Here is a 13,919-nt window from a genome sequence, read left to right as displayed (position 1 = left end):
GAGGAACAAGCGCTGACCCTGAGAATGCGGCTGCACTTACTGCAGAGGAACAAGAGCTGACCCTGAGAATGCGGCTGCACTTACTGCAGAGGAACAAGCGCTATCCCTGAGAATGCGGCTGGACTTACTGCAGAGGAACAAGCGCTGACTCTGAGAATGTGGCTGGACTTACTGCAGAGGAACGAGCGCTGACCCTGAGAATGCGGCTGCACTTACTGCAGAGGAACAAGCGCTGACTCTGAGAATGCGGCTGGACTTACTGCAGAGGAACAAGCGCTGACCCTGAGATTGCGGCTGGACTTACTGCAGAGGAACAAGCGCTATCCCTGAGAATGCGGCTGGACTTACTGCAGAGGAACAAGCGCTGACCCTGATAATGCGGCTGCACTTACTGCAGAGGAACAAGCGCTGACCCTGAGAATGCGGCTGGACTTACTGCAGAGGAACAAGCGCTGACCCTGATAATGCGGCTGAACTTACTGCAGAGGAACAAGCGCTGACTCTGAGAATGCGGCTGCACTTACTGCAGAGGAACAAGCGCTGACCCTGATAATGCGGCTGCACTTACTGCAGAGGAACAAGCGCTGACCCTGAGAATGCGGCTGGACTTACTGCAGAGGAACAAGAGCTGACCCTAATAATGCGGCTGGACTTACTGCAGAGGAACAAGCGCTGACCCTGAGAATGCGGCTGGAATTACTGCAGAGGAACAAGCACTGACCCTGAGAATGCGGCTGGACTTACTGCAGAGGAACAAGCGCTGACCCTGAGAATGTGGCTGGACTTACTGCAGAGGAACAAGCGCTGACCCTGAGAATGTGGCTGGACTTACTGCAGAGGAACAAGCGCTGACCCTGATAATGCGGCTGAACTTACTGCAGAGGAACAAGCGCTGACTCTGAGAATGCGGCTGCACTTACTGCAGAGGAACAAGCGCTGACCCTGATAATGCGGCTGCACTTACTGCAGAGGAACAAGCGCTGACCCTGAGAATGCGGCTGGACTTACTGCAGAGGAACAAGAGCTGACCCTAATAATGCGGCTGGACTTACTGCAGAGGAACAAGCGCTGACCCTGAGAATGCGGCTGGAATTACTGCAGAGGAACAAGCACTGACCCTGAGAATGCGGCTGGACTTACTGCAGAGGAACAAGCGCTGACCCTGAGAATGTGGCTGGACTTACTGCAGAGGAACAAGCGCTGACCCTGAGAATGTGGCTGGACTTACTGCAGAGGAACAAGCGCTATCCCTGAGAATGCGGCTGGACTTACTGCAGAGGAACAAGCGCTGACCCTGAGAATGCGGCTGGACTTACTGCAGAGGAACAAGCGCTATCCCTGAGAATGCGGCTGCACTTACTGCAGAGGAACAAGCACTGACCCTGAGAATGTGGCTGGACTTACTGCAGAGGAACAAGCGCTGACCCTGAGAATGCGGCTGGAATTACTGCAGAGGAACAAGCACTGACCCTGAGAATGCGGCTGGACTTACTGCAGAGGAACAAGCGCTGACCCTGAGAATGTGGCTGGACTTACTGCAGAGGAACAAGCGCTGACCCTGAGAATGTGGCTGGACTTACTGCAGAGGAACAAGCGCTATCCCTGAGAATGCGGCTGGACTTACTGCAGAGGAACAAGCGCTGACCCTGAGAATGCGGCTGGACTTACTGCAGAGGAACAAGCGCTATCCCTGAGAATGCGGCTGCACTTACTGCAGAGGAACAAGCGCTGACTCTGAGATTGCGGCTGCACTTACTGCAGAGGAACAAGCGCTGACCCTGAGAATGCTGCTGCACTTACTGCAGAGGAACAAGCGCTATCCCTGAGATTGCGGCTGCACTTACTGATAAAGTCTCTTTACAGACTGCTCGTTGTTTGTGACGCTGTAAAAGGGCGCTTCCCTCTTCTGGCCCTCCGATTCGCCCCTGCTGAAGCCCACGCGGGCCGGGAGGTCGAGCTGGGCGTTATACGAATCTTTAGGTCTTGTACCGAAAAACTGGAGTCCGTTCTCGGGATAGAGGAATATGGCGTAGGTGTCGGAGTCATCGTACGCCAGCACGGCCTGGAATGTGTTGAACTGTGAGGGCCAAAAACAAGACATCACAGCGTTAGGCAATCATACGCATCATTTATAAAAACAAGGCAAAACAAATGTTCAAACTGATCTTAAGGAGGAACTCTAGTGAAAATAATGTGATGGATAAAATTGCTTATTTTTTTTACAATATTCATTTACAAAATATTTATTCAGTGTTTTTCCTCTCCCTCATTTACATTCTGGAATATATCACTGTTGGAGACATCTTTAGTTCTGCCAGGTGATCTGTACGGAATGTTCCTTACTGAGAGTTCTATGCACTGAGGTAGATACTGCTTGCTTGGCAGATGGGAAAAGCCGTTATTTCCCACAATGCAACGAGGTTCACAGGCAGGAAACTGTCATAGCCTTGGCCCTGTCATCACACTGTGGGAGGGGTTTCACCACAATATCAGCCATACAGACCTCCTGTTGATCTATTTCTTGTCAAGAAGCATTCAGATCAGATGTTTCTGACTGAAGTCCAACTAGATTAGCCCCATGCTTGTTTCAGGTGTGAGATTCAGATGCTACTGCAGCCAGTAAGATTGGCAGGACCAAGCCAGGTACCACCGAGTCCGGTACCACGTAGCACCTGACTTGGGTGCCGCCACAGACCGTAATGTTAATTTTCCAATCTTCGGCAATTGTTACTGGCACTTCATCACCGCATCATGTTTTGAGTAGTGGGAGGAGCCAGTAGAGAGGCTTTCAGAGAGGAGCCGCAGGTGAGAAGTAGGAGGAGCCAGTATACAGGCTTGCAGAGAGGAGCAGCAGAGGAGAAGTGTGAGGAGCCAGTATACAGGCTTGCAGAGAAGAGCAGCAGGTGAGAAGTAGGAGGAGCCAGTATACAGGCTTGCAGAGAGGAGCAGCAGAGGAGAAGTGTGAGGAGCCAGTATACAGGTTTGCAGAGAGGAGCAGCAGAGGAGAAGTAGGAGGAGCCAGTATACAGGCTTGCAGCGAGGAGCAGCAGAGGAGAAGTAGGAGGAGCCAGTATACAGGCTTGCAGAGTGGAGCAGCAGAGTAGAAGTAGGAGGAGCCAGTATACAGGCTTGCAGCGAGGAGCAGCAGAGGAGAAGTAGGAGGAGCCAGTATACAGGCTTGCAGAGAGGAGCAGCAGGTGAGGAGAAGTGAGAGGAGCCAGTATACAGGTTTGCAGAGAGGAGCAGCAGGTGAGGAGAAGTGAGAGGAGCAAGTAGACAGGTTTGCAGAGAGGAGCAGCAGAGGAGAAGTAGGAGGAGCCAGTATACAGGTTTGCAGAGAAGAGCGGCAGGTGAGGAGAAGTGAGAGGAGTCAGAATAGAGGCTTGCGGAGAGGAGCAGCAGAGCAGTGGGAGGAGCCAGTATACAGGCTTGCAGAGAAATGCAGCAGGTGAGGAGAAGTGGGAAGAGCCAGTATACAGGCTTGCAGAGAAGAGCAGCAGGTGAGGAGAAATGGGAGGAGCCAGTATACAGATTTGCAGAGAAGAGCAGTAGGTGAGGAGAAGTGGGAGGAGTCAGAATGGAGGCTTGCAGATCTGGAGAAGTGGGAGGAGTCATAATAGGGGCTTGCAGAGAGGAGCAGCAGGTGAGTAGTTGGAGGGGCTAGTATGAAGGCTTTCAGAGAGGAGCAGTAGAGGAGAAGTAGGAGGAGCCAGAATAGAGGCTTGCAGAGAGGAGCAGCAGATGAGAAGTGGGAGGAGTCACAATAGAGGCTTGCAGAGAGGAGCAGCAGATGTGGAGAAGTGGGAGGAGTCACAATAGAGGCTTGCAGAGAGGAGCAGCAGATGTGGAGAAGTGGGAGGAGTCACAATAGAGGCTTGCAGAGAGGAGCAGTAGAGGAGAAGTAGGAGGAGCCAGAATACAGGCTTGCAGAGAGGAGCAGCAGGTGAGAAGTGGGAGGAGTCAGAATAGAGGCATGCAGAGAGGAGCAGCAGAGAAGAAGTAGTGAGAAGGATAGAGAAGTCTGTTTGCAGCATTCAGGATGTATTGCTCATTCATAACCCGAGGGAACCTTAACTGAGAGGGATATGCATGTTTCCTTTTAAACAATACCAGTTGCTTGGCAGTCCTGCTGATCTCTTTGGCTGCAGTAGTGGCTGAATCACACACCTGAAATAAGCATGCAGCTATTCCAGTCACACTTCCGTCAGAGCACCCGGGGCATATGCAATTCACTTTTCTCCTAGGCGATAATAGATACTTTTTCATTTTCAATTTAAAATAGCTTTCCAGCACTTTTCAACTAAAAAGGTACCCAACAGAAGTTGAAAAAGTACTATCAAAGTTATTTTGAGCATTTTCTTGCTTTCTGTGGCTTAAAATACATTTTATTGACCAGTTTAAAAATGTCAACTTGGAGAAAACTCAGGGGGAAAAGTGAATAGCATATGGGCCCTGGTCTTTATGCTTGTTCAGGGGCTGTGGCTAAAAGTATTAGAGACACAGGATCAGTAGGAGAGTCAGGCAACTGGGATTATTTTAAAAGGAAAAATCCACATTCTTCTCAGTTTAGGTTCCCTTTAACTAACTTTGATAGAACGTCATGGCAACCATTTCAGCAGTGAAGAGCAGTGAACAGTCATCCATTAAGCCACAGCCAAGCAGAGTGCTGTTCCATGGAGAGGGTAGCAGGAGGAATGACGGGAGGCAAGCGAGAGCCGCACCCTGCAGTGTGGGGAGCAAATGATGACAACTGCACTCATTTATTGACTAGCGATACAACATTGTAGGGCGGAGTCATGCATGGGGGGAGGGGCAGAGCCACTGTGGCTAGGCAGACATCTCTCTTCCAATCCCTCCTGCCTGCCTCCTCTGTCACACGGCAGGGGGTGGAGTGAATGAAAGGGGGTGGAGTGAATGAAAGGGGGTGGAGTGACTGAAAGGGAGTGGAGTGACTGAAAGGGAGTGGAGTGACTGAAAGGGGGTGGAGTGACTGAAAGGGGGTGGAGTGACTGAAAGGGGGTGGAGTGATTGACGCCAGTAAGACCTGTCAAATGGCGGCTCAAAGAGCAAAGAGTTTCAAGTTACAAGAGTGTGCCCTTGATAGAGTAGATGGTGCTCCAGACACAGTGGCCCCTCAATGTGTCAGACTATCCATGGGCCCCATACAGCAGTACCACATGTACTGCCCTGACGGCGGCCCTTGGCATCTGCACCCCTTGGTTTTTCTGTAGAGTGTTTGTGGGGCTGATAAAAGCAAGTTTGGACAAGAGATATGGAGGCTGCCATATTTATTTCCTTCTAAACAATATCAGTTGCCTGGCTGTCCTGCTGATCTATTTGACTGCAGTTGAATCACACCAGAAACAAGCATGCAGCTAATCTTGTCCGATCTAGCAATAATGTCAGAAACACCTGATATGCTGCATGCTTGATCAGGGGCTATGGCTAATAGTATTAGAGGCAGAGGATCAGCAGGACAGCCAGGCAACTGGTATTGCTTAAAAATAAATAAATATGACAGCCTCCCTATCACTCTCACTTCAGGTGTCCTTTAAATTAGGTGGTCTCCAGGGACAGGAAGTGGCCTTGTGTGAAGATGCTGCCCAGGTGCAGTAAATTGTAACTCTAGCAGCAGGGTCTGTGCCGGTGTTGTGTGTGGTCGCGCTGCCTGTAAATCTGCGCTGCCCCGCATGCGTAGTGTGATCTTGTGCGCCCACCTCTCCTGCACACCCTAAATATCTCTGCAGCCACACTTCCTACACCCCCCAAATTTTCAGAGTAGAAAGAAGATCCCCCGAACTACCTTTGTGCCAAATTCCAGCCCCCAAGTCCTGCTGATTCACAAGATAGCTTTATCTAGCCTATCTCTGGAACTCGAGGGGACCGGGGGCTGCAATTTGGCACAGAGGTAGTTTGGTAGATCCCCTCTCTTCCCTGAAAATTGAGGAGAGCGTAGAAGGTGTGGAAGCGGAGATATGTCGAGGGAATAATACTGGGCCTGCGTGATACTCATTGAGGAAGGCAGTTTCCAGGCAGCACAATCAGACGTAACACTGTCACTCCTACCTCCAGCCCCGGAACCAGCATGCAGAGCAGTGATCGCGGTGTGGCTGCAGAGATATTTCAGGGGGATTATAGTGAGCATACGTGTAAGGACTGGTTCACACCGACGTCTGTCGGCTTCCGGCGGCTGAAAGCTGCGTCGTCCTGTGACGTCTCGTTCAGGGGCGGCGGTACGGCGATTGTCGGCTTCACGTCGCAATCAGCGATTGTCGTCCCCGTAAGGGGACACGGCAGCCAGGCGACCCTAGAGCCGGCTGAAACGACGCGGTAAAACGGGATTGGTATGCCGCGTTTGCGCAATCGACATTAATCGCTGGTAACCGCGCGATGCTAAACGCTCCCGTTCACTTGAATGGAAACGTGTAGCCGATGAGTCCCGAACGCTTAGCGGTAAACGCCACCAAGCGTCGGTGTGAATCAGCCCTCACTCAGTGAGAAAGGCAGCATCTAGGCAGCACCATCAGACACATCACCGGCCTGGCTGCCTCTTCATCTCCCGCTCCACTCATGTGACCAGACTGCAGGTCACCGGTGACACTCTGTTCCCCTTGGCTGGCCTGTAATTACCCAGTTAATAAATAATCGTACAGAGAGGATTCCCAGCAGTTCTCTCCCTTCATCCCTTTAATTAAAGGACAACTGGATGTTAATCCTTAAAGTGTGGGCTGGTAGGGAGGGGGAGGTGCTGTAAAGAGAATGTGATATAAAATGAGGCCCCAGAAAAATAGATTAAAGTGGAGCTGAACTCTTGCACAGGGCAGAAGGAAAGCAAAGAGGAATGCACCCTGTATGTATATAGAGACATTAGCCTGTCTAATTCCCTCTCATCTGTGACTAATCTCCAGTGTAATTTGATCTCTCAGCTGTGTCAGCTCAGGAATGTCCTCTTCCACAACAAAGCAGCTATTTTGTAAGCACAGGATGTTAACCCTTTGTCTGCTTCCATGAAAGCAGGAAGTAGACTCACTACAGATTTATTGCATGGTTTGTATCAGCTGTAACAAATAAATGTTTTTTCTGTACAAGATAAGCAACAGCATAACAACCTTTAGAGCAGAAAGTTCAGAGTTCCGGTCCGCTTTAAGGCCGGGTTCACGCTGAATGGATAAAAAAAACTGATCCATTGTCAGTTTCCAACAGATCAGTTTGTTACGTTGGGCATCAGTTTATTATCTGTTTTCAGTTCCGTTTTGCGTTGCCAACAGCTCGCCGTTGGATTCGCATTCCTCCACCGCTGGCTCCGCCTTCCCAGTCCGCTGCGCGGGAGAATGTGACGGCATCCGGTATACCGAGCGGGTGGCCACGGAAAACACAGATTAAAAACTGATGCCCAACGTAACAAGCTGATCTGTTTGAAAACGGAATCGTTTTTTATCCGTTTAATGTGACTCCGGCCTTTAATCCATTTGTCCCGGGCCATCCCGGCTCTCCCCCTGCCCTCTCCAATTTATTGTACGTTCTGCTTAGCCAAGCTGCATGTGGACAACTGTCACTACCTGTTAGCAGACTGTCACCTGAAACAATCACAATCAGGCCTGGATTTACATCGCAGGAGCCAATAGGCACAGATGTCCTGGCGCCCTAGACTCCGCCCTCCATGCCTGCAGGCCTGGATTTACATCACAGGAGCCTATAGGCACAGATGTCCTGGCACCCTAGACTCCGCCCTCCATGCATGCAGGCCTGGATTTACATCACAGGAGCCTATAGGCACAGATGTCCTGGCACCCTAGACTCCGCCCTCCATGCATGCAGGCCTGGATTTACATCACAGGAGCCTATAGGCACAGATGTCCTAGCACCCTAGACTCCGCCCTCCATGCATGCAGGCCCGGATTTACATCACAGGAGCCTATAGGCACAGATGTCCTGGCACCCTAGACTCCGCCCTCCATGCATGCAGGCCCGGATTTACATCATAGGAGCCTATAGGCACAGATGTCCTGGCACCCTAGACTCCGCCCTCCATGCATGCAGGCCCGGATTTACATCACAGGAGCCTATAGGCACAGATGTCCTGGCACTCTAGACTCCGCCCTCCATGCATGCAGGCCCAGATTTACATCACAGGAGCCTATAGGCACAGATGTCCTGGCACCCTAGACTCCGCCCTCCATGCATGCAGGCCAGGATTTACATCACAGGAGACTATAGGCACAGATGTCCTGGCACCCTAGACTCCGCCCACCATGCATGCAGGCCCAGACTTACCTCACAGGAGCCTATAGGCACAGATGTCCTGGCACCCTAGACTCCGCCCTCCATGCATGCAGGCCCAGATTTACATCACAGGAGCCTATAGGCACAGATGTCCTGGCGCCCTAGACTCCGACCTCCATGCATGCAGGCCTGGATTTACATCACAGGAGCCTATAGGCACAGATGTCCTGGCGCCCTAGACTCCGCCCTCCATGCATGCAGGGCTGGATTTACATCACAGGAGCCTATAGGCACAGATGTCCTGGCACCATAGACTCCGCCCTCCATGAACTGACAAACCCCTGCTGAACGACACCAGTATGCTTGCTGGCCCAGCTGTCACTTCTCCCTTAGTTCCCATGCCCCTTGTAGGTAGCCACAGGTGCCCTTTAGTATTAGACAGCCGGAGCTATCCTCACTTTTAGGTAGCTAGAGCTAAAGGGAAATCTGGTCAGTGAAATGCTGAGACTCTGCTGAATATGCTCGCATTTACACTTGCTTGGGACTCTGCATAGTTAAGGTGGGAGGGAGACACTTGTGGAGGGGAGTGGAGCCGACTTCCCATCATCAGGCGCCTGTAGGCACGTGCCTACATGCCTTATGGTAAATCCGGCCCTGCAAACAATCCCTTCTGCAGGAAAATGCTGCACGCCTGTACCTGGCTTCATAGAGAGATATCTCGGCTACTCACAAAGCTTAGACACAAACTGCCTGCACAGAATAAGGAAACCACTTCAGACAAAAAGGAAAGAACAAAAACCCAAAGCCTAAAAGACACCTAAAGTGAGAGGGATAGGGAGGCGGTTATATTTATTGCCTTTTAAAGAGACACTGAAGCGAAAAAAAATACAGTATATGATATAATGAATTGGTTGTGTACTATGAATAATTACTTGAAGATTAGCAGCAAAGAAAATATTCTCATATTTTTATTTTGAGGTATATAGTGTTTTTTCTAACATTGCATCATTCTCTAATATGTGCAGATTACACAACACTCAGCATTCAAAATGATTATTTCAGAGCAGTCTGTGAACTAATGACCTCTCCTCTGGCAGAGAAAAAGAAAACTGTTCACTTGAGATAATAAACAGTTAAGTTGAGAGAATAAAAGTCAGAAGACAGCCCTCTCCACCACTTTGAAAGTCGTAGAGATTAATGGCTTTTTTGCATAGAGATAACAACTGGAGTTTCTTAAGTCTTCCTGTACTGGAAACAATTACACTGATGTATCTGATCTTAATGTTTTATTTCTAAGCTGTGCTACACATACAAATCATAATATCACAATTTTTTTTCCGCTTCAGTGTCTCTTTAAACAATAGCAGTAGCCTGGCAGCCTTGCTCATCTATCTGGCTGCAGTAGTGTCTGAATCACACACCTGAAACAAGCATACAGCTAATTCAGTCACACTCCAGTCAGAGCAACTGATCTGTTGCATGCTTGTTCAGGTGCTATGGCTAGCTACACACAATACATGTTTTAGTTAGTTTTCAATATAATATTTACAACCAATCTTTCTGATTAGTTGTAACATTTAAAAAAATCTGACCAATGTACCACACATGTTCAACTTTTCCTCAAATATAAGCGTAAAAAAAAAAAAGGATTGAAAACGCTGAGAATATTGCTTGGGAGTATGTATAAGGAAATTGGCAGTTCACCTTAGGGTAGCCATACACAGGTCGATTTGCCATCAGATTCGACCAACAGATAGATCCCTCTCTGACCGAATCTGATCAGAGAGGGATCGTATGGCCACCTTTACTGCAAACAGATTGTGAATCGATTGCAGCATAAAACCATTCACAATCTGTGGTGGTGCTCTACTGTTTAAACTTCCTGCCGAGACAGGAAGTGAAGCCAGTCGGTCCGGAATCCGGAACCCAGCAGAGAAGAGACAGTGGTGACCAGGAGGACTCGCGCCGGCCGGACCAGGTAATGTATTGCCGCTGTATTGCGTAGGTCATCGGGCATTCGAACGCCGCTATCGACGCGCTCCCGATCTGCCAGCGATCGAGCAAAATCTTCCGCACGGACGGCTCGACGGGAATGATTGATTTCGGACGAAAATCAATTGTTTGCTTTTGTGCAGCGATTTCACAGCAGATTCGATCACAGTGATCGAATCTGCTGTATATCAGCAGGAAAATCGTTAGGTGTATGGGCCCCTTTACACCATTCAATTTTCATAAAAATTGATCAGAAAAATCAAACACTCCTGATTGACTAACTTTTTTGATAAAAAAAAAAACGAAAATCCGATCGGACTTCTTGCTTGAATTTTTAAAAAAAGCTTTCAATTTTTTCGGCACAACCGATCATTTTTTATCGAATTGCCATCAAATTGGATCATTTTATTGTATCGTGAATGGCCACCTTAAATGTATTATTAGAGGCAGAGGATCAGCAGAACATTGTATAAAATTATATATGTCAGCCTCCATACCACTCTCACTTTAGGCTTCTATCAAAAAAGACAAACACTGAACCTACAAGCCTCATGTTTCTCTGGAGTTTGCATGACAGGTTCTCTTTGAGTGGCAGTAAATAGTTGTGGGCAGAGGGAGGGGGTCCTGGGCTTCTGGCAACCTCAGCAGAGAAGTTCTCAGCGGCATCCCTGAATTGGCAGGCCTGGAGATGGGCTGGTCCGGGGCCAGACGTGGGCCTCTGCCAGAATCCTTCCTGGAAACGTTCATTTTAATCAAACTGCGAAGCGAGGGCCGCCTCCTTCCTCATTAGCAGCGCTATTCCAGAACCAGCGAGGAGTTGCGGCCTGCCACCTCACACAAAGGATCAAAGCGAGGCTAACCGGGAGGCCTCCAGCAGGACAAACAATGCCCAGGGCCCGAGCTGCCTCACCGGGGGCCTCCAGCAGGACAGACAATGCCCAGGGCCCGAGCCGCCTCACTGGGAGGCCTCCAGCAGGACAGACAATGCCCAGGGCCCGAGCCGCCTCACTGGGAGGCCTCCAGCAGGACAGACAATGCCCAGGGCCCGAGCTGCCTCACCGGGGGCCTCCAGCAGGACAAACAATGCCCAGGGACCGAGCTGCCTCACCGGGAGGCCTCCAGCAGGACAAACAATGCCCAGGGTCCGAGCTGCCTCACCGGGGGCCTCCAGCAGGACAGACAATGGCTCAGGGCCCGAGCTGCCTCACCGGGAGGCCTCCAGCAGGACAGACAATGCCCAGGGCCCGAGCTGCCTCACCGGGAGGCCTCCAGCAGGACAGACAATGCCCAGGGCCCGAGCTGCCGCACCGGGAGGCCTCCAGCAGGACAAACAATGGCCCAGGGCCCGAGCAGCCTCACCGGGAGGCATCCAGCCGGACAGACAATGCTCAGGGCCTGAGCTGCCTCACCAGGAGGCCTCCTGCAGCACAGACAATGCTCAGGGCCCGAGCTGCCTCACCGGGAGGCCTCCAGCAGGACAGACAATGCCCAGGGCCAGAGCTCCCTCACCGGGAGGCCTCCAGCAGGACAGACAATGCCCAGGGCCCCAGCTGCCTCACCGGGAGGCCTCCAGCAGGACAGACAATGCCCAGGGCCCGAGCTGCCTCACCAGGAGGCCTCCAGCAGGACAGACAATGCTCAGGGCCTGAGCTGCCTCACCGGGAGGCCTCCAGCAGGACAGACAATGCCCATGGCCCGAGCTGCCTCACCGGGAGGCCTCCAGCAGGACAGACAATGGCTCAGGGCCCGAGCTGCCTCACCGGGAGGCCTCCAGCAGGACAGACAATGCTCAGGGCCTGAGCTGCCTCACCAGGAGGCCTCCTGCAGGACAGACAATGCCCAGGGCCCGAGCTGCCTCACCGGGAGGCCTCCAGCAGGACAGACAATGCTCAGGGCCCGAGCTGCCTCACCGGGAGGCCTCCTGCAGGACAAACAATGGCCCAGGGCCCGAGCTGCCTCACCGGGAGGCCTCTAGCAGGACAGACAATAGCCAGGGCCCGAGCTGCCTCACCGGGAGGCCTCCAGCAGGACAGACAATGCCCAGGGCCAGAGCTCCCTCACCGGGAGGCCTCCAGCAGGACAGACAATGCCCAGGGCCCGAGCTGCCTCACCGGGAGGCCTCCAGCAGTACAGACAATGCCCAGGGCCCGAGCTGCCTCACCGGGAGGCCTCTGCAGGACAGACAATGCTCAGGGCCCGAGCTGCCTCACCGGGAGGCCTCCAGCAGGACAGACAATGCCCAGGGCTCGAGCTGCCTCACCGGGGGCCTCCAGCAGGACAGACAATGCCCAGGGCCAGAGCTGCCTCACCGGGAGGCCTCCAGCAGGACAGACAATGCCCAGGGCCCGAGCTGCCTCACCGGGAGGCCTCCAGCAGGACAGACAATGCCCAGGGCCCGAGCTGCCTCACCGGGAGGCCTCCAGCAGGACAGACAATCCTCAGGGCCCGAGCTGCCTCACCAGGAGGCCTCCAGCAGGACAGACAATGCTCAGGGCCTGAGCTGCCTCACCGGGAGGCCTCCAGCAGGACAAACAATGGCCAAGGGCCCGAGCTGCCTCACCGGGAGACCTCCAGCAGGACAGACAATGCTCAGGGCCCGACCTGCCTCACCGGGAGGCCTCCAGCATATCAGACAATGGCCCAGGGCCCAAGCTGCCTCACCAGGAGGCCTCCAGCTGGACAGACAATGGCCAAGGGCCCGAGCTGCCTCCCCAGGAGGCCTCCAGCAGGACAGACAATGCCCAGGGCCCGAGCTGCCTCACCGGGAGGCCTCCAGCAGGACAGACAATGCCCAGGGCCCGAGCTGCCTCACCGTGAGGCCTCCAGCAGAACAGACAATGCCCAGGGCCCGAGCTGCCTCACCGGGAGACCTCCAGCAGAACAGACAATGCCCAGGGCCCGAGCTGCCTCACCGGGAGGCCTCCAGCAGGACAGACAATGCCCAGGGCCCGAGCTGCCTCACCAGGAGACCTCCAGCAGGACAGACAATGCTCAGGGCCCGAGCTGCCTCACCGGGAGGCCTCCAGCATGCCAGACAATGGCCCAGGGCCCGAGCTGCCTCACTAGGAGGCCTCCAGCAGGACACACAATGGCCCAGGGCCCGAGCAGCCTCACCGGGAGGCCCCCAGCAGGACACACAATGGCCCAGGCCCAGAGCTGCCTCACCGGGAGGCCTCCAGCAGGACACACAATGGCCCAGGGCCCGAGCTGCCTCACCTGGAGGCCTCCAGCATACCAGACAATGGCCCAGGGCCCGAGCAGCCTAACCGGGGGGCCTCCAGCAGGACAGACAATGCCCAGGGCCCGAGCAGCCTAACCGGGGGGCCTCCAGCAGGACAGACAATGCCCAGGGCCCGAGCAGCCTAACCGGGGGCCTCCAGCAGGACACACAATGCCCAGGGCCCGAGCTGCCTCACCGGGGGCCTCCAACAGGACAGACAATGCCCAGGGCCCGAGCTGCCTTACCGGGAGGCCTCCAGCAGGACAGACAATGCCCAGGGCCCGAGCAGCCTCACCGGGAGGCCTCCAGCAGAACAGACAATGCCCAGGGCCCGAGCTGCCTCACCGGGAGGCCTCCAGCAGGACAGACAATGCCCAGGGCCTGAGCTGCCTCACCGGGGGCCTCCAGCAGGGGAGACAATATTATCAATTTTGTATAGATTCGAACGGAAAACAAAAATCAGAAGTCGGGTCGGACATGTTGT

General features: G+C 53.1%; 1 protein-coding gene across 1 annotated transcript in view; it reads right to left on the bottom strand.

The window, feature by feature from the left end:
• The window catches only part of NID2 (nidogen 2), a 121,622-nt gene that overhangs the window by 69,260 nt on the left and 38,443 nt on the right, over positions 1-13,919 (bottom strand). The window contains exon 3 of the mRNA XM_068254761.1: positions 1,845-2,077. Within this exon, the coding sequence (XP_068110862.1) occupies positions 1,845-2,077 (233 nt within the window). The remainder of the gene's footprint in view (positions 1-1,844; positions 2,078-13,919) is intronic.

This window comes from Hyperolius riggenbachi, chromosome 9 (assembly GCF_040937935.1).
Source record: "Hyperolius riggenbachi isolate aHypRig1 chromosome 9, aHypRig1.pri, whole genome shotgun sequence".
Lineage (NCBI taxonomy): Eukaryota > Metazoa > Chordata > Amphibia > Anura > Hyperoliidae > Hyperolius > Hyperolius riggenbachi.
The sequence above is the reverse complement of the archived record's forward strand: the minus strand, read 5'-3'. Positions and strand labels throughout refer to the sequence as shown.